The sequence below is a fragment of the Poecilia reticulata genome, unplaced genomic scaffold (genome assembly GCF_904066995.2).
Source record: "Poecilia reticulata unplaced genomic scaffold, P_reticulata-male-v2 Scaffold_116, whole genome shotgun sequence".
Classification (NCBI taxonomy): Eukaryota; Metazoa; Chordata; class Actinopteri; order Cyprinodontiformes; family Poeciliidae; genus Poecilia; species Poecilia reticulata.
In genome coordinates this window covers 598-22,075 of record NW_027675214.1, presented here as the reverse complement: position 1 = coordinate 22,075, position 21,478 = coordinate 598, and the positions used below count along the sequence as shown (strand labels likewise).

Here is a 21,478-nt window from a genome sequence, read left to right as displayed (position 1 = left end):
CTCGCGACCCGACCCCGGATAAGCGGAAGAAAACGGATGGATGGATGGATGAAATAGACCCTCTAATTGCATGTACTACAATTCTTGAAAATAAGAGTAGCTGACTTATACATCATGAAAACAAATTTTAAAATGAAAAAACAAACAAATTAACATTATTTTCTGTTGGTATAGCACACTGATTAATGGGCATTGTTGGTCATTTATCTTGCACAGAAATCAGAATTGTCAAGTTTTAAGTAGCAAAGCTAATCTAAAATTACCAATAACAAAACAAAGCATCCAGCTTGGAACTGAAGTTAAGTTGAATTCAACATAACTGAAGGACAATTAAGTTGAATTCAAAATAATTTCCACATACAAATTTCAACTTTGCTAAATGGAACACTACTACTCGTTCGTGGTTCAGTCATCCAGTATCACAACTGTTTGTATAAATCCTTAAAATAAAGTACTGCATTTTTCAGACCACAAGTGGTACTTTTTAGTAGCTTGACTGCTCCTCTGATTTATATTCAGGCGTGTCTTAAATATGTTTTTTTTTCTCTCTTCATGATGCATTTTTTGACTGATGCAACTAATACTCAGAAGTGACTTTTAATCCCAAAAAGTCAGTAAAACTTCTGAGTATCACTAATGGCATCCCAACTCATACCATAGTTTGAGAATGATGTAAAACATAAAGTTTCAATATAAAATGCTTAACCATCAGAGGGCAGCAGATCACAAAAACTGGGTAATCTGTCATTGTCCTGATGATGTGTTGTCCTGCAGCTTTGAGAAAATGATCAGTGGGATGTATTTGGGGGAAATTGTTCGGCGGGTGCTGATGAAGCTGACTGAGAAGAAGCTGCTGTTTAAAGGGAAGCGTCTGAGGCCCTGCGTACTCCAGGAACTTTTGAGACAAAGTTCATCTCTATAATTGAGGAGTAAGTGTGAGTAAAATATATATTCAGAGTCCTTATTAACCAGACAAGTTAACTATTAACTTCTTTGTTTTTTTTTCTTTGTGCATCGTCAGTTCAGGCCGGACAGTGGTCTGGAAAATGCCAAAAAGATTCTGACTGAATTGGGTCTGAGGTGGGATTTGGTTGACGCCCATGTGGTTCGACTTGTCTGAGACCATCTCCTCACGTTCTGCTCGTCTCAGTGCTGCTGCCTTGGCAACCATCGGCAACCGTATTCTTGCCAACCGAGGGCTGCCTCATCTGAAGACGACAGTGGGAGTGGATGGGACCGTCTACAAAAAACATCCCAAGTAAGACGCAAGACGAAATGCTTGATCTATCTTAACCTCTCAAAGTGATGATCAACAGCTCTCCTGGCCTTTTGAAAGTCTTTCAACTTCAGTTTTTTTAAATTTCCTACCTGGTTATTTGGCATATCATAGAACAGAAGTCACCAACAAGGTGGCCCCAAAGATGTGTATGGATGTGTTGCTCATGGAGCTGTTCCAAAAATAGGAATTCATTAATCAATAAATTATGTAATTAAAAGTCAAATTATGTTTCAAACGAGTAGCCCTTCATTTATTTGATTTCCTGTTTTCCAACTGACTAATAGGTGTTAGCAGTGACAGAGTTTCCTTCTTTTGAGCAATGCTATGTTTCTGCTCAGAAAAAATATCAAACTGATCAAATTAATCAGAAACAGAAAATTATTTTTATATTTCATAAATTTATTAGCAATTATCATGTAACATCAGAAAACACCATAAAATACTCTGAAATATTAAGACACTTTGCTTATTTAATGTCATAAATACCTAAATAACTAATGCTTCCAGTGCTTAGACCAATCAAAATGCTTGTGATAATACCAGCCAATCAGTGACGATCTCTTATTCATCAACGATCTCTGAAAAAAAAATCTTGTGCCAATTGTCAACAAACAAAGGTTTTGTGTTTTTAAGCATTATTTTTTTTAAGTCGGTACATTTTGTAGTTGGAGGAGAAGGTTGGTCAAATGTTCTATTTTAAAGTTTGTGTCAGACAATTCTGAAATCCTGAAGTTTTTCCACAAACACTGATTCTTAAGGTAAATATGTCTTGCAGTGCACTAAATAAAAAAAGTGATGGCAATTTTCTAATATTTTAGAAAATTGTTAAAATTTTAACAGAAAACTTCATTAGTGTTTTTTTTTCCCCAAACATACGTCAGCTGACTTGTGTAGGGATAAGGCAGCTTCACGAGTTGAGGGATTGTTGCATGTGCGTGTGTGACCATCTGATCCGACCCAGTGTTGACATATATGTCAAACATACCCACTTTTCAAGTTAATATTTTGCCATTTTTTGATACTTCCCTGGTTTGATCAGATAGTGAAGAATTCTTAACAAGTGAAACCAGATGCTTACAAACGTTCAATGAAAATACATCTTTTTTTTTCTTACAGTCTGATGTTAAATCAGATCAAACCTCTCATTTTGGGTCAGTTATAATTACCAAAATCATTTCTATTTGCTAAGTTCCACAATATGAGAGAAACAATATCTCAGACTTCATCCATCGATCCATTTTCATACACGCTTAGCCCTCGTGTGTTCACAAGGGGTGCTGGTGCCTATCTCCAGTGGTCGATGGGAGAGAGGCAGGGTCATCCGGAACAGGTCTCCAGTCCACCCCAGGGCAACACAGAGACACACAGGGCAAATAACAATACTTGCACCTAAAGACATTTAGAGAGACCAATCAACCTAACAGGCATGTTTTTGGACTGCGGGAGGACGCCGGAGTACTTGGAGAGAACCATAAAGTCCATGCAGAAAGACCCCAGGCCTGGAATCAAACACAGGATGTTCTTGCGGCAAGGCAACAGTGCTACCAACTGCACCGCTGTGCAGCCCATGTCAGCGATTTGATTAAAAAGACATAACTTTAGTGTGTGTAAACTTGGCTTAAACTGTAACTGGTGGATCAGATGTTAAACTGATAAATTCCTGAGCGAGATATAAGTCCACCTCCTTTGCAGATCTACCTAAAATGTGTCTCAACATAGTGACTTTCTGCATTTACAAAATGTTATGTTCAGAAAAAAGTGGTTTATTTCATAAGTGACTTTCCTTTTATTGCTCTCTAAAAGATGGGCGTCTCTAAAAGATGCAGCTATGTTGACTCTCAAAATATCTGTTACAGTGACAAGCTCCAGAAAGTATTGCGCCTTCTTGCCCCCAATTGCGACATCAAGTTTCTTGTCTCTGAGGACTGCAGTGGGAAAGGTGCTGCCATGATTACCGCTGTGTCTCAGCAGCTAGCTCTCCAATCACGGCTCTTGGAGGAGAGCGATGGCGAGGAAGAGAACAAAATGGGAAGCTAACAGAGTACAATTTAAGACATTTTCATTGCTTAACACATATTTGAGAACTTGTAAAAACCCTGCTGTACTTTTATCGTCTTGTGCTATAAAAAAACTGATACGTCGTTAAGAAATTAACAGGTTGATTTATTTTTGCCCCAAAATCGAAATTGATTGAATTTTCTTAAGTGGTGCAACAGGATTTATTTTCAGCCTGCAAATGACTGACCGTATTACACAAAACATAACTCAAACAGATTACTAAATAACCAAAACCAAAACTGTCGCACAAAATTGGGAAACAGTGATGACTCGTTAACCTTTTTCCAACTTCAACGCAACATAATTCCACATAGATATACAAGAGAGTAAAGTATGAAAAATAGCCGTACCCGTAGTGTGCACATTCTTAAACTTATACCTTGTTCAACCATCTTTCATTTGAATTTCAGCAAAAAAATCGTCTTTGGTCAAGTCTATCCGCATCTTGATTATATTTGCAATCAGATTGGGAGGACACCACTTGTCCACAGCCATGTTGAGTCATATCTGCAGGTTTCCTGTCTGATTTAGTACTCTATTGTTTTGTTGGCTTTAAGGAACCCTTAGACCAGGGGTGCTCAATACGTCGATCGCGATCGACCGGTCGATCGCGGAAAGGTTTTGAGTCGATCTCTGCAGGTGACAAACTGAACGTACCAAATTCTACCGCGATAATTATGTGAAATTAAATTAATTTTTATCCCGACTTCAGAAGATTTGCCTTTACCTTTATTGGACTCTTTGGTTCCTCCTATCGGTCTGTAGTTTCTCATACTGAGGTCATCAAAACAAATTTCAGATCTACCATGACTGACTGACACCTGCTGGCATCTTGCAACTAGCTTCTGACTGAGAAACCAGTAAGTTGCTCCCAGTGTCAGAATCTCACTGAGGAAGAAACTGGATTAGGTTTTCTGTCACTTTATTATTTCTGCTATAACTGATGTATAAAATAAAATAAGTCAATAGAGTTTAATTTGCAATTTTTATGTCTTTGTGTCATGAGGTAGATCTCAGGCGGCTGGTGAGAAAAAAAGTAGATCTTGCTCTCAAAAAGTTTGGGCACCCCTGCCTTAGACTTACTGTGATGCTAAAATAATAAAATTCTCTTTCACCTCCAGGTTTCAAGCAAACTGCTGATAGTTTACAGATAAAACTACCAGAAATTTGGAACTTTTCATATATTTATCCACTTTTGTAAAAGCCTCTGTTCAATCTGAAGAAAATCTGCTGAAAATTATTACAATTTTATGCATTTAAGGGTATGCACAGTTTTGCAACCGGGGTGTTCCATATTTTAGGTTTTTCCCACTAATTTCTAAGCAGGGTTCGAATTCTGATGAGGTTTCTATCTGGTGAAAGAAGGTTTTGCTTCCATTTTAGACATTCATGCTCACTGAGAGATTGCTGGAAAGTTAGAAATAAGGACTTAAGTTTGGACTGACTGTTCCATTCTTAACACATTCACATGTTTTTATCAAAACCATTGCATTGTTCTTGCTATATTCTTTTGGTCAGGAATGTTTGATATTTAGCTCCATTCATCTTCCATCAGTTGCAATCCAGTGACCTGTCCATGCTGAAGACCAGAGGTTCCCAAACTGTGGGGTGCGCCCCCAAAGGGGGCGCCGTGCCATTGCATGGGAGACGAGGGAAGCCGTCTGTTATTCCTATGTCAATTTGATACAGTAGGAACTTCCACACTTCCCATATCTGTGTCCTCTGTCACTTTTATCAGCAGTTAAAACTGTTTAATCCGTTAACATGTGGTAACCTGTTTTTCCGAGTCGCCTTTAAATGCAACATCAGCACTAAGACGCTTGTGCTGGGTTTACACCTGTGTGGCAGTGAAGGAGACCTGCTGCTGTGCAGAGCTACACAGGTGTGTTAGAATCATGGCAGCAAACCAGCAAAACGCAAAGAACTTTTCACAGTTTTTCCCTCAAACTAACCGACTGAGTTGAGTAAAGCTGTTGGATGAAGGTAATGTTAGCTAAAAGATGACTACCTAATATCAATACATCACCTTAACCTTAACAAGTAGCTTGTAGGCTATCGATGTTGTCTATGTCCAGCTACGTACATTCATTTTGTTCCCCAAAAAAAGTCGATTTCCTCTCCCCCTCATTCTTAGAGACAGGGAGTCTCTAAGAGTCCTCCCCCCCCCCAATCCTCCCCAACAAACGTCGTTCAACCAGACAGCTTTATGTAACCCATAGGGGGGGGCCCAAGAGAAAAAGTTTGGGAACCACTGCTGAAGACAAACATCCCCACTGCATGATGGTGCCACCACTATGTTTCACAGTGGGGACTGACTGTTCAGCTTTAAGTGTAGCAATAGAGGTTTGTCATTATAAAAAAGTGACAAACTTCTTGGCATGTGGACTAAACGACCTACGTCCACATGCCAACTGTGTTCGCAAGCAGAAATGAAATTGTAATCCTAATTCTCCCTGCTGTGGTTTACAGTTCGATCATGTCAGACTTCAGTTCTCTGATGTCCAGCAACTTCTGGATGGATTTTCTCCAAGTTTTGGCAGGATACATGGTAAGGAGGAAATTCTGCAATTTAATTTAGATGTTCCAGAGCAATTAATGTCTGAAACGGGGTGAGAAGTTCAAAGCCTGGTATATGGTTTTTGTTAATGAAGAATTTTTATACAATTAAATTTAGCAAAAAAATCTGGCTCTGATTCTTCCTTTTGATCCCGGGTTCTCTCGCGTGGCCACGTGTGGGGACAAAACACAACAATGCGTGTTGACGTCACAGAATTACAGAATTTAATCCAATCAGAAGAACGTATAAGATAGAACAGGAAACTGGAGAAACACAGATACAAACATGGTTACCTGAGACAAGAAGACAAAGAAATATCAAGGACGTCCTTGGAGAAAGAGCTGGTGCAGAAGTAAAATAAATCAGCTTTTTTTCTGAATTGTTTCCCTTGTGCACAAACTTTTATACCTGTAGGTGTGTTTTCCTCTTTAATGTATTCAAATAAGGCGTATCTCTACTTGACCAATTGGAAGACATCTCTGGCCCTTTTAAATTTAGAAAAATTCCCGCAGTTTGTTCGCAAGATCAAACACCTTTTGTTAAATAAGGTGGAAGCAGACTCTCCGAATTCATGGTGGTTTATGGCTTTCACAAATCAGTGTGAAAAGCTAGAACTTCCTACTGATTGTTTCCCCGACAGACAAAGAGCAGATCAGAGATCTTGGCAAACCATCTGCTTTAACTACAGTAAAATATAGATCAATAGGTCAGACTATGTTATAAATTTTAAAACTATAATTATGGTATTTCAATCAAGTCATGATAAATTCTAAAACTAACTTATTTTAAATTTATTTTCTTAACACTATCCAGCCTCCTGTGGCTCTACAGCCATCTGGGCAAAGAGAAACAGATGCAGGAACCTCACAGGTAGCTGTGAAATTCTGGTTTCTCTTCTGCTCTGCCAGGAACAAACCTTTAATTCTGTACTTTTAATTCAATGAAAACTTCTCCAAAAACCCAATTTGTTCTTCTGCACTCAGCATCTCCAAAGTTTAGTCCTGATATCAAACCAAAAGCAATAGATAATAAACAGAAAATAATGAAGTACAATTCCTGTTTCTAATTAGGAATTAGAAACAAATAAGAATTAAGACATTCACTCACCATAAACCTAAGTATTTTCTAATACTAAACAAAACATTTTCATGTGATTCTAATATATTCAGAAATAATACAATTTCAAATACATTCATCATTAACTAAATTAATTCTAAAACAAGATAATAGAATTTTTAGTCAAAACATGTTATTAATAACTAAGAAAAATGTCTTACAAATTAAATGTTAGTGATTTAAAACATTTTATGTTATATTCAGTTTTTGCACCATGTCAGATGTTAGTTTTGGAAGTTCCCTTTCTCAGAGTAATTCAAGTGATAATGTCCTCCACCTTCCTGCATATGTTAATTTATGACCTCCTGTCTTTAATGATAAGACTCCAGGGGTCTGAGCCGAAATTCTCTTGCAGATCCTCTATTCTCCTTTGTACTTTAAACAGCAATAGTTCTTCGGGTTTTAAATCACTCACACAAACCTGTTCAAACTTAAGAAATTCGTTCTAAAATGTTTAAACTGTGTTAAACACTCAAAATAATAATTTTTCTCAACACTACACGCGCTCGTTCCAGATAACAATGTGAAGATTCCTGGATATTCCCTGGTGCGGGAGGACAGAGACTTCTCCAAGAGTCGGAAGAAGAAGGGTGGCGGGATTGCTCTTTATGTGAGTCAGAGGTGGTGCAATCCCGGCCATGTCAACGTGAAGGAGAAGATCTGTACCCCGGACATGGAACTTCTGGCTGTGGGACTACGTCCGTATTATCTGCCGAGGGAGTTTACGTCCGTCATAATGGTCGAGGTTTACATTCCCCCATCAGCTGATGCAGCGGCGGCTTGTGACGTCATCACCTCGACCGCGGCAAAACTCCAAACTCAACACCCGGACGCTTTTATGGTCATCACTGGTGACTTCAAAACTCTTAACAACTTCCAGCAGTATGTGGACTGTCCCACCAGGGATAACAAAACACTGGATCTCCTGTATGCTAATGCTAAGGACGCATGCAGCGCCACAGCCCTTTCCCCCCTTGGACGGTCAGACCACAACTTGGCCAGATTGTCTCCCAGGTATGTCCCTCTTCTGAGGAGGCAGCCCGTGCGCACCAAGACGGTGAGGAGGTGGTCGCCGGAGGCTGCTGAGGCACTGCAGGACTGCTTTGGGTTGACAGACTGGGAGGTACTCTGTGAGCCTCATGGGAGGACATCGACACCATGACCAACTGCATCACAGACTACATCAGGTTCTGTGAGGACACTGTCACGCGTACTCCGACCATACGCTGCTTCTCTAACAACAAACCTTGGTTGTCCTGTAGGAAGCTTGAGTCCAAACTTGAGCAGAACTGTGTGAGAGATGTGTGGATTGGTTTAAAACACATTACTGGGTTGAAGGGGAAGGACACACAGACAGCAGGGAATCTGGACAGGGCAAACCAGTTTAACCAGTTTTTCAACAGGTTTAGCTCACCCCCTGCTACTCCCCTGTCACCTCCATCTCCCCACACATCCACACCGTCTCAAGCCGCTCCACACACCTTCATGCTTTCTCCTGCACGACACCCCCTATCTGCCTGCCCCCTCCCTCCTCCCACTCCCTCACCTCCTCCCCTTCCTCCACTACAGACAATATCTCCAACCCTCAGCTAACGGTGACCGCAGGCCAGTTTAAGAGGCAGCTTGAAAGACTTCACCAGGGGAAGGCGGCAGGCCCGGACGGCATCACACCAAGGGTCTTGAGGACCTGCGCCAGCCAGCTGTCTCCTGTACTGGTACATCTGTACAACCTGAGCTTGAGTCTGGAGAGAGTCCCGTTGCTGTGGAAGACGTCACACATAGTTCCTGTGCCCAAGAAGGCGAGACCATCCGACCTAGAGGATTACAGACCAGTCGCTCTCACATCCCATGTGATGAAGGTTATGGAGAGACTGGTCCTTTCCCAGCTAAGGCCCCGGGTGATGACGTTTCTGGACTCCCTACAATTTGCCTACCAGCCCCACTTAGGAGTTGATGATGCTGTCATCTTCCTGCTGCAACGAGCTCATATGCACCTGGATGGTGGAGGAGACACGGTGAAAATCACATTCTTTGATTTCTCGAGTGCCTTCAATACCATCCAGCCCCTGCTATTGGGTGAGAAGCTGTGGGGGATGGGTGTCGGCCACTCTGCAATCTCCTGGGTTACTGACTACCTGACGGGCAGGCCACAGTTTGTCCGTCTGGGCAGTGTCGTGTCTGGTGTGGTGGTCAGTGACGTAGGAGCTCCACAGGGAACTGTGCTCTCTCCTTTTCTCTTTACGTTGTACACCACTGATTTTCAGTACAACTCTGAGTCATGTCATCTACAGAGGTTTTCTGATGACTCAGCGATTGTTGGGTGTGTGAGAGATGGAGAGGCGGGGGAGTACAGGACACTGGTGGGCGGCTTTGTGGAGTGGTCTGAACAGAATCACCTGAGGCTCAACATTAGGAAGACCAGAGAGATGGTGATCGACTTCAGGAGGATGAAGACGCCTTCACAGCCACTGAAGATTAAGGGGGAGGTGGTGGAGGAGGTAGAGGACTACAAATATCTGGGAGTGGTGATCGGCAACAGACTAGACTGGACATCCAACACTGTGTACAAGAAGGGGATGAGCAGACTCTATTTCCTGAGGAAGCTGAGATCATTTAATGTGTGCAGCAAGATGTTGGAGATATTCTACCACAGGGTTGTTGCTGGTGCCATTTTCTTTGCTGTTGTGTGTTGGGGTAGCAGCATCAGAACCAGTGACTCTAACAGACTGAACAGGGTCATCAGGAAAGCTGGCTCTGTAATTGGACTGAAACTGGAGACCCTGGAAAATGTGGTGGAGAGGAGGACAATGAAGAAGCTGTTGTCTATCATGGTCAACAAGCTGCACCCTCTCCACCACACAGTGGACAGACAGCGGAGCACTTTCTCGCACAGACTGCTTCAGCTCCGTTGTCGTAGGGACAGATACAGGAAATCTTTCCTGCCACAGGCCATCACTTTGTATAATAAACGTTAAGTCACCATTGTACAGATTTGTCTTGTACAGATTGTTCACAAAGTACTATTGTACATATTATTAATATTCACTGTTCATATTGTACAGAATCTTACTTCTTACATTCTACATTTCATAACATTTTTATATTTTATTTTATTTTATATTGGTAACTTGATCTGTGTGTATGTGTATGCTGCAACTGCACAGTAACTTCCTGTCTGGAATGAATAAAGTATTTCTATCTATCTATCTATCTATCTATCTATCTATCTATCTATCTATCTATCTATCTATCTATCTATCTATCTATCTATCTATCTATCTATCTATCTATCTGTCTGTCTGTCTGTCTGTCTGTCTGTCTGTCTGTCTAAATGACGAAAAACGTACGGATGACAGAATAAAAACTAAAAAAATAGCTGTTCCTAGCGAAACAGCCGTGAGAATGCATATTTGCAGAATGTCTGCTGCAGAAATGCTAGAAAAAGTAGAGAAAACCATAAGTAGTCAAAGAAAGCAGAAAAAATTAGAAATAGTTTAAACATTTGAACAGCGAAACAAATCAAAAAGCAAAAATTTAGCAGAAGCAGAAATCAGTACAAATCAAAAAATAGTTGAAACAGTTGGAACAGTGAAACATAGCAACATAGGAAAAAGAATAAAATAGAAGTAGAATGCATACAAAAGAGTAGGTAAGCTTAAAGATAGTAAAATCAACAGAAGTAGAAGGCATACAGAAAAGTAGACAAGCTAAAAAATAGTAAAACTAGTATATATATATATAATCAGTGATTCTTGAGAATATGGAAAAAACAGGTCCTATGGATAAAGCACAAAATTTGAATAAAATATATACAAAATCTAATTTTTTCAAATATCTCACTAAACTAACCTGGGTCATGTGAGCACAACAATGTATATTTTCCAGGTGTTTGCTGAGTTTTTTTAATTTTATTTTAAACATTGTAGTCTGTGGATGATGCCTGTAAAAGCCCTTGTCCAGGAGCAGAACTCAATACATTATAATAGTTTAAAACAATTAAAGAAATACTAAAATTATATATTATAACAATTAAGTATAAGTAGTCATATAAATAATTATAAAAGTATCAATAAATTGAATTAAATATCATTTTTATATATTTTCCAACTCCATTGAAATTTGTCCCTAGTTTTTGTCAACACCGTCAGAAATGAAAATAATGTAAAAAAAAAAAAATCAGGCATTATTGGGGGGCACCAGAAATTATGAGGACCCCATGACCTCTTCCTTTCTCTTCATTTAGTAAGAGGGCTAGTTAGCTCTGGTTAGCTTATGTTATTCTTTAGTTTTTTTCTTCTTTTTATTCCTAAGTTGTTTGTCACAACCATGATGTGTCAACTCCATAACTGACTATTTACAAAACTTTGATTAAATTTTGTGAAATAAAAGCTTAATTTTGGTATATTGTAAAGATTTCATGGACCTGATGAGCTACAACATGGTCTCCTTCAGAATAACATCATATAAATTGAGGTAGTTTGTTTTTTTCTCAACTCCGTCAGATGTCAACTCCATCAGTTTTTCTGACTCTTTCAGTGAAATAAATAGAGAAGATGGGCACATCCGACTACCTACTGCAGTAGTTCACACTACACAGTTTTTTGCCCCTATTCCCCTTATGACAATCTTAGATCGTTGGCAGATAGATAGATAGATAGATAGATAGATAGATAGATAGATAGATAGATAGATAGATAGATAGATAGATAGATAGATAGATAGATAGATAGATAGATAACAGAATTATTCTGCAGTCTGTTGTGGTGGAAAAATACTACATTCATTTATAAAGATATTTTCAAACTGTTGTTTGTACTATAAAGTACCCCACCACAGATATAATATAAGACACCTCATGGACCGCTCTCACCTATTGTAGCTGGTCAGATTTAGAGCGGCCATCTTGGAAGGGTGAACACCTGGTCTCAGTGTATTCTGTTTTACAGGCGCAATCAAGTATCAAGTATTTAATCAATAATAACTCGCTGAATAGTAATCCCATTCCCATGTATTTAAATTTTAGGCATACAGCCATTAAACCGGCATGTATATGGACAATATGGTTCAGCATATTTGAATAATCATGGTGGAATACAATATTTGAATGTATGGCATGTTGTGCGGGCTGCACAGTGGCGCAGTTGGTAGAGCTGTTGCCTTGCAGCAAGAAGGTTCTGGGTTCAATTCCCGGCCTGGGGTCTTTCTGCATGGAGTTTGCATGCTCTCCCTGTGCATGCGTGGGTTTTCTCCGGGTACTCCGGTTTCCTCCCACAGTCCAAAAACATGACTGTCAGGTTAATTGGCCTCTCTAAATTGTCCCTAGGTGTGAGAGTGTGTGTGGTTGTTTGTCCTGTGTGTCTCTGTGTTGCCCTGCAACAGACTGGCGACCTCGCCAATCTGCTGTACCTCTGCTCCTCGCTCCTGAAATGTATTAGGAGCACACACATGTAATACTAACAAGCTTTATACAGCTCATCACCAATTTGCAATGACTAAAGCTCTTGCCAGATCCATCATTATACTTCTATGGCTGCTCTGGTTCACTGCAACAGTACAATAGCTGACCCCAATGCTCAATGAAATTCAGTCCGAGACTCACGACTCTAAGCTTCGCACATGTGGTTCTCACCCATGGTTCGAAATTTAAAAAAAATAAAGACAGTCCCTAATTGTTTATTTCTCAAAATTTGTCAACCTTCATACTAAGGATTTTAATTCAAACTCAAAAATTCTGAGAAATAATAATCTTATGTAAGCAAAATATGAATAGTCACAGGAAATATTTATTCTTCCCACAATGCATTGTGAGACCTGTCTCTGCGCCTGTTTGTGAGACTACTCAACCATAGCAATTACCGTTGCTATGGTAATTAATTATCTGGACCTGGGCTGGCTCTCTCTGTCAGACAGTATGCTGGAGACAGAGTTTCTATACTTGTGAGACACCCAGCGTCGGTCTCAAGGACCCTGACTAAAAACCATAAGCCCTAGCAAAATTTTGAAAACGTTTTAATATTATATATTCTAATCTAATATTATAACCAACTCGAGGGAAAAAGATAATAAAAGCTAAAACATTTGCATCCCCTACAGCGGTGCACTTACCTGAGAGGATTATTGAGGCTTTTATTTTGAAATTTGTAGTAAGCGTCATTTGAAATGGCAGCACTAAATGCCATGTGCAACTGTGGTTTCGTTAAACCAGTTATGTAATGGCCAAAACAGCAATGGGGTATATGCCACAAGAGGTGGTGACTTATTTCCATTTGAATTTATGCCACATAGATTGGTTCCGGGTCCTGCTTGCTCCTATTGTTTTTAGCCAAAGCTGCAAGGTCTGTACCATGAAAAAGAGGCAAAACTTAAAATATCTGTGAGTTACTGGTACAACAATCGAGTTTTTTGGTGTGTCATTGTGTCCAGTAATTATCCAGTACCATCCAGTGCTTAGTTTTTTTCATTTTCCTGCTGATATCAAGGCAACAGCGGACTGTAGCCAAAACTTAGCCACTACAGCTAACACACGGGTTGTAGCTGCCTGCTATTTCAAAGTTTGAGGATATTGAAGATCCAGCGTCAGAAATGGGAAGACGGAGGTTAAAAGCGAGCTCTACGTGCTTCGTTCAGTGGAATAATTTTTTGGAGGAAAATAATGCGGGAGAAAATCCACTGCTACGGGAACAGGCTGAGAACAGCGGCAGCGATTCGGCACAAGGTAGGTCTAAGTCAATACGGGTGTGGATGCGTTTGTGTTATACAGAGTATGAAATTATTTTTAGGCAACTCCTTAGCTTTTGTTTATATGACAATTATATACAATACATTTAACATGCAGTCGGAGCGCCCCTCCGATACCGAGCACGGTAATTTAAGAACAGCTGAGAGCAGCAACGCTTCAGCCCGATCCAAACCACACAGGTAGTCAGTCAGATTAAGGCCCATAACCTTCGCTTTACAGTCATTTAAGTGTCACCGATCCACATAAAAAACCCACAGAACAAATGGCACAAATCACGTATTTTCCGAATCCCGAAAATATGACATCTACCTTTGCTGTTTTTTAATTATAATCCATGTTAGAGTGAATTTTTCGACTTGGCTGCTATAATCTGTTCTTGCATTACACAACGTAATTTCTACTTTTTTTCCCTTCTGAGATTCTGCTTAGAAAATGAGACTATGAAGTTACATCCTCCCGCTGCTTTTTGTTTTTAAAATGGTAAATTTAGGTTTGCCTTTTATAAACGAATGCCTCTTATATGCATAATTTTTTGTATTACTACAAATTATTGGTACAAATATTAGGCGAACACTGTGCTTTGCCTGCTAGTAGTTTAAATTAATTTCAGCTGCACACTTTCAAGAGTATACAGATTTTAACATGCATTTTCTAAGTAGTTTTTCAGTTCACTCTTACTCAGCAACTTCGGTGTTGTTACACTTCTGAAACATTTTTTGCAGTTTCTTTGTGATAGAGGAACTATTTCACTGAAACATTTAATTTCCTGAGATATTGTCAATTTATTTTCAAGCAAAACTCTCAATAAGAGCTGAGGATTTATTAGTTTTGATTACGTTGTGCAGATAAATATAGATGCTTATTAGTTTTTTTTGTTTTGTTTTTTTTGTTTTTTTTTCAGGTTTGCATCGCAACACCTCGTGATGTGTTTCTGAGCCATGATCGTTGTGCCGATTACCTTTCCATTGGATCCAAGCCCCTGGACCAGCTGACAGCGTCCATCAGTCCTTGGTCTGCCGGATCATCACAACGTGGACTAACTTTTTATTTACAGTACTTGGTTAAACTATGATCTTGAAACCGGAGCACCAGATATGCAAAAATCTACCTGCAGACTTTGTTGGCTACCCTGACACTGCAGTCATCCTGGACGGGGCTGAGCCGGTCTTCCTCTCCTCCAGAGTGATGAGATTTCATCACCAGTAAAGTCAAACAAGTCTGATGTCTGATTAGCTGCTAGGAAGTATATTAAATATTCACTGTTCATTTCGCTATCCTGTTTGTACCTACAATAAAAATGAATCTCATTTGTAATACTCTACATTTCACAAACCTTTTTTCTCCCATTTCTCGGTGTTTACGTTATATCAAGTATTTGCATGTAGATCAGGAATTCAAGTTAGATGTTGTAAGTAATATGTAGTTGGTCATATAATTTAATATGCTGAATAAGGCTGGATGATATGACTTACAAGATTTTTTTTATACCAGATTTGATTTTAATTGATTCCTCCTGCCCTCAATTTCTATAATAAAATCACAGAAAATATTTTCAAAAAGTGCCTTTATTTCAACCATCTGTTCTGTGAGTTGTGGCCAGGCTACAAGAATTTTTAATTGCAAGAATACAGTCATTGTTACAGCAGAATAAAGATGCAATTTTATAACAATGTCTTAAAATTACAATAAGTCGTTTTAATGAGAAATAAAGATTCAGATTTATCTGATGTAACCAGCTCAGTCCATGTGGTTCTGACATTTGTCAATAATCAAGAGGATGTACATTTCCACCTCAACTGACCAGGAAAGCATTAAGGTAAAAATAAAAAATAGAGCAAATATTGTACACAAAATGGAAAAAGAGCAACTGATAATGCTTTCTATATAAAGAAAAGCAAAAAAGTTAATAGCAGGAGAAAAGTTGTTGGCAACATTAGCTCAGCCAATCTCTCCCTCCAGGAAGCCACCAAACTGATCTCCTGTCCAACTCCAACTACAATAAAAATAAAAAAGAGAAAGAAAACGGAAAGTCAAAATAACAAATAATGCCAATTTAATAATTCAGATGTAATGCGTTCTGGAATCTATTAATGACATTTTACAAATTTCACAAATCAATTAGAAGGTTTCACAAATGTTTTTTTTATTCTGCTGTTAGTACAGAATAATCTAGTTAGGTTTGAAATGTCTATGTGTTGTAGTTTTTAAAGTACAACACATTAAAAAAGCTCAAGATACTGAAAAATTAAGAGTAATCGCCCTTTAGCTATTTTCCGAATTAGATGCTACATTCGAAAGCTAACTTCAGCTTCGACTGATAGGTTGGGCACAATATAGACAGATCTATATATGCTTATATAGCATAGATATGTAAATTGCACACTGCACAGATAATCAAAACACTTAACGCTTACAAAGCATCTTTGTAAGCTTGTCCCTGTTAGCTACGTCAGACATATGAGGCATTATGGTGAATACAAACAATTTATTAACTTACCTTCAAAGTTATTGTGAAGTTTGACACATCCAGCTTAAATCCTTTGTTGGAGCTTTTCAGGACGTCTGAATAATTCTGTAAGCATCAATAAGTCCTGCAGCAACTGAGGAGCCATTGTTAACATACTGTTGCCTGCACACCGGAACCATTCTGTGGCAAAAAAATGCGGAAGTGCTAAAACGGAAGTCCATGACATATACCCCATTACATGATGTAATAATGCTCAATGCTTTTATTTTGAAATGTTCAGTAAACTTAATTTTTAATGGCCACACTAATGTGTAATAGTAATATTGTTAAATCAGTTATATAATGCTCAAAGCACAAGTAGTTGTGAATACCAGCTAAGTCCTCCTCTATGTTCACCATGTTGTAGTTCTGACATGCTGCTCAGGCCTCTCTTTTAAGTGAGAGTGGGCCACAGTTAGAACTACAGACATGGCGTGCCCTACCCTGCTCTGTGTAACTAATCCCCTGCCAACTTCAGCTGTCACTTACAGACAGGGGGAGAGTAATTTCTGTTTAACTGACATTTCTGCCATGTTGTAGTTCTGACATGCTGCTCAGGCCTCTGTTTTAACTGAGTCTTTCCCCATAGATAGAACTACAGTTATGTTTCTAGTCCTAAACAACTCCTCTGCCATGCTCTCTGTTCTGTTGCTATGGTATTTAATCCCCTGCAGCTGTGTGACACAGAAAGTGTGGGAAATTTATGTTTAAACCAACCTGTTTGTCCCCAAAAAAGCACTTCGAACATCTCCTTCCCGTCCAGGAACCGTGACACGTATTCGAAAACAGTTTGAAGCGTATGAGAGGGCTATTTGTTGTCTCTGATATTCTCGCGATTCATATCTCTACCTCGCTCACAGTATTAACAGCAATGAGAGAAAGATGATGTGCGCTGAGGTCTGACATTTTTCAGAAATATATGGAAAAACATGGGTCTGAGCGTGAGTTTGTCCTGTCGCACCACATCGGTCGGAAGTACTTGGACAGAAAACCGTAAGCCCTAGGGAAATTTTGAAAACATTTTACCAGAGCAGGCATGCGTATCAATGTCATGAATGACTTTGAGGTCAATCGGGCGATATTTGTGGGTGTGAGGGCGAGTTAGAAATTATTTTGGGGTCAGAAATCCACTCTCTCCCACACTCTAGCGGTGCAGCCCTCGCACTCTAACTTTTGGAAAAATCGAAAACTTTGGGTCGCTTGGAGACAAAATGTGGAGAAACCGTAATTCGTATCGACATACCGTCTTTACTTTAGAAGAGATCATGGACGTTTCTACAAACTGAAGTTTGTGAATGGCATATCTACTTGAATTCATGACGCCACTGGACCTTTATTTTACGTGAATTTATCAACTGATTTATGAAAAGTTTTAGCACCAAGAGCACATTTTTGTTGTTCGTTTCGCATCAGTAATGCATTAGTGAATAACTCTGTAGAATGTATTTAATGTTAAAAAGAACCGTAAAAAGATGGCATCAAGAATAAGAAAAAAAGAGCAGGAGAAATAAAATATGTTTTTATAATTCATAGCCATATTCTTCACTCTGATTTTATTAAATTGTGTGGCTCTGATGAAACTGCCTCATTGCTCCCTAGAATGACTAACAAACTGCTTTAGCTCGTCAAATATTTTAGCCACTAATGCGTAGACATGCATCATTTGTTAAGGCACTGCTTTTAATCACCTGTTATACCAGTTGTCTCTTACATTATCATACATCTATGGAAATGTTTTACTTCATAGCTCATATTTTCATTGATAAAATTTTTTAAATCTTGACAAGAAACACATGGCTTGATTTGGGATGTTAGACTACTCTCACACATTTATAATCTTAAAAACAGATTTTAAGATAATAGAATCATAATAGAACAAAAATTATTTTTGAACAAAAATATTGTTGGGTTCTGCAGGGGAGTGTTTTCTCTACTTTCTCAGGGTGGCAGGCTGATGGGATCCAGCTTGTGCTCATCATCTCCAATCAGCAAGGGCCTTAAATAGGAGTGGCTTCCCAGAAGAAGATGCCAGATGGTTCCGCTTCTACAGTGGTACACTCTAACTCTTAGTGCTGTGTCTCAAGTGTTTTACTTGTTCCTGACGCCTCTTCCATCTCTTCCTTCTTCCTAGAACCAGCTCTGACCTCTCTCTGAGAGTCTGATCCACCTGGACCACCTGATCCTCGCTGTTCTGCTAGGCCTAGCCCCTGGATTCCTCCACAACCACCACCCTGCTGCTGCCTGTCCACCCTGAGTTACCTGCTGGAACTCCTCCACCTGGAAACCCCCTCACTGCCCCAACTGCTGTACCCTCCTCCGCTCATCTGAACCCTCCAACCGTAAGCCTTCACCAGGTCACACCATCACTCCTGTCATTATTCCTCTGTCTAACCACTCACCCATTTCTCAGTTCCTCCTCTGGCCTGGTTCCTCCCTGCTGCTGCTGGTCTACACCTCTCCACCCCCCCCCCCCCCCCCCCCCCCATTATTGTTCAATAAGTCTGTTAAACTGAGTTTGGTGTCTGTAGTTGTTGCTTGCCTTCGCGTCCTGGTACTTCACATTATGACAATATTGGCACCACTCACATGACCTACCAAATTTTTTTTTGTTGGTTTTAATGTAATATGTTAACATTTCTCACACTCTGACTATTGTCTGTTACTACCAATAGTAAGTCCCGCCCACTCCTCACAACTCTTAGGACTCACTACTGCCCAGTTCTCTGTCTAACAGGTCCGGAAAACCCCCAGAAACTCGGGTCTTACCTTAGCGATAGTTTGTGGAGAATTATCTGTTTAAACTGGGGTCGGAAAGGACTCGTCTAGCTCTGACTACCTTCAATCCAGAAGTTATGACCTTTTACAGTTGAGGGGCAATCCGCTGAGTAGCCCTCACAACGACATAACCCCTACAACCACTCCTGTTAACGGTAGCTCCTTTCCTAAAATAACGGCACTTGTTAACGGCTAGATTAAATTTAGTGACTTAGAGTTAAGTCCCAAGGTCATTATTTTAACACTCACCAGAGGAAAACACAAAGCCACCCTGTCTCTAGCATCATGTATATTGTTTTACTATATTTAGGAGAACCAACAATAATCGAGACTGACACAATTAAACTCACTGTTCACAATTCTCATTAGAATCTTTAGAATTATAATTTTATTAAGCAAGCTTTAGCAGGGGCATATAACAACAAATTAATTTCCAAGAGTTATAAAAGAAGCAAAAATATAATGAAATCAACTAGGATTAATCACCTCCTTTCCTTATTCTCATTCCTAACCTGTTTCACTAAATTCACTGAGCGAGGCTTTGGGAGAAGCTGATCACCTCATACCCGATGGTCTTTGATCTCGGCAGCTGTAATCTTTTGCGGTCCTTGGTCAGAGTCTTTGTCCAGCCGGAGCAAAATCCTCTTTACTGAAGAGAAGCGGAGAGAAGGCTCACGCTTTCCATTGAACGTGCAGACTCTTTGCCTTTGAAAGACCTCCGTCTCTTTTCCAAGTCAGCTGCACCGGAGTTGAGAGCGTTGAGTAGAGGCGGAGGATTCGGTCGGGTCTGGAACCAGGGGTGTTGGCGTGTGGAACGCGTCCCTTTTAGGCAGCGTGAAATCATGGAGTAGTTACCCTCGGTCCCTCGGTGTGAACCTCCGCAGATCTTTAGGCAGCTTCCTCTGCTGACTCCCTTTCTGCGCTGCGAACGAAGAACGCTCGTTCTGACTCGTGCATCGGTATTTATGCACTTGTGTTTCCATGGAACCTGCCCATCGCATTATGTCATTACCTGATGTCATGAAGGGCAGGGCTGCCTGTGGAAAGTACCGGGCTCTTTCTCAAGTTTTCCAATGACTCATCCCTGCCTCTCGCTTCATCGGGGCAGTTCCCGTTTTTTCCGTTGACCATCTGTTTCCAATTCTGCCGCACCCTTGTTTCCTTCCCCATTTAGATGACTCACCCTTCTGTCCCTAGCCTTCTGCTCAGTGAAAAGTACTCTTATGATCTTTAATAATACATGTTATTTGTTGGTTAACTCAAAAGTACAACCTTTAGCCTTTCATAATGTAGTAGAATCAATGGATTTAAGAATACAGAGCATACATCATTATAATATTCACTTGATTAAAGGTACAGAATACATGTTTTGATCATTCATTACAAACATTTCTTCACTGGCCTGTATATTATTACACATTGCTTCATTGGCATGAGTATCATCATCTTATAATCACTTAACATTTATAATCATCTTTTAATCATTAATCTCATTAATCAGGGTTATACTGTTATTTCCCAGGCCTTTATTCCATTTTTCTGCGTATACCTGGACAGATCTCACACCCATACCAGATTCCTCGACACCCCCTCCGTGAGATCGGACGGGGCTTCGCAGAAAACATAAGTTCCAACTACCAAAAGTCCAGTTCATCACCACCATGGAGAGTTAAAATGTCTCTTTCGTAGCAGGTCACAGGAGAAGACGAAGGCGTCCATGTGTCCACGATCTCGTATTCCGTCAGGTGGGAAGGTGGAGAAGACCAGATGTCGGGGTCTAGTCCCATGTCCACAGTAGACCCAGACGGCCCAAAGGGGTCCTGACGCTCCAACTGAGGTGGTGAGGTTGGAGAAAGCACTTCGGCCGCCAAATCCTGTGGCGGAGCCGCTGGAAAACTGCAACTTTCCTCGAGTTCCTTCAGCAGGTTCTCGAAGTCAACAGCAAACGAAGGAGACTGTGCCTGGCAGATGCAGGCGACAGAGGAGCTGACGTTGCTACTTTGGCCTTGGGGTGATGGGACAGGTATATCATCGGTCTGGCATGCTTGCTGAGATGAACTGAGAGGCTCAGTTTGGGTACTCTGTACGTGAGTTGCAATGCTGGTTTGGCACCCGACGTCGATGTACGTGTCAGGAGACGCCGGACAAACAGATGGACGGGGTTTACCCACCGCCAACACTCGGCCATCCAAAGGTGCAGCGTGGGTAGGCACTGACGAGTGATCTGATTCTCCCATAGCTTTGGACTATGGGTAGTATCCGGTCGTTCCCCAAGTACGATGTGCGGAGAGTATCGTCGTCTTGGTTCAACGCAGAGGTCCACACGACTTTGTGTACTTGTTCCAGGGATCGAGATGCAGAGGCCGAGACGTACGGCAGGTCCCGTTGCTCGTTGAGGCAGAGGATCGCCGTAACGTTATCAAGGTGCACGCAAGCGTTACACCATCG

At 40.4% G+C, this 21,478-nt stretch overlaps 1 protein-coding gene and 1 long non-coding RNA gene across 2 annotated transcripts; one reads left to right on the top strand and one right to left on the bottom strand.

Moving 5' to 3' along the window:
* The first annotated feature begins 1,126 nt into the window (after window positions 1-1,126).
* On the top strand, window positions 1,127-8,172 carry LOC145550619 (uncharacterized). Its single transcript, XM_081604469.1, has 3 exons — window positions 1,127-1,258; window positions 5,807-5,885; window positions 7,526-8,172. The coding sequence occupies exon 3, from the start codon at window positions 7,684-7,686 to the stop codon at window positions 8,170-8,172; it is 489 nt and encodes a 162-aa protein (XP_081460595.1). The 5' UTR covers window positions 1,127-1,258; window positions 5,807-5,885; window positions 7,526-7,683.
* Window positions 8,173-15,296: 7,124 nt separating this feature from the next.
* Window positions 15,297-16,825, bottom strand: LOC145550620 (uncharacterized). The gene is made up of 2 exons (XR_014086492.1): window positions 16,247-16,825; window positions 15,297-15,742 (listed from the first exon to the last, which is right to left on the bottom strand). It is a non-coding gene; the product is annotated as an uncharacterized LOC145550620 (long non-coding RNA).
* Between the last annotated feature and the right edge of the window lie 4,653 nt (window positions 16,826-21,478).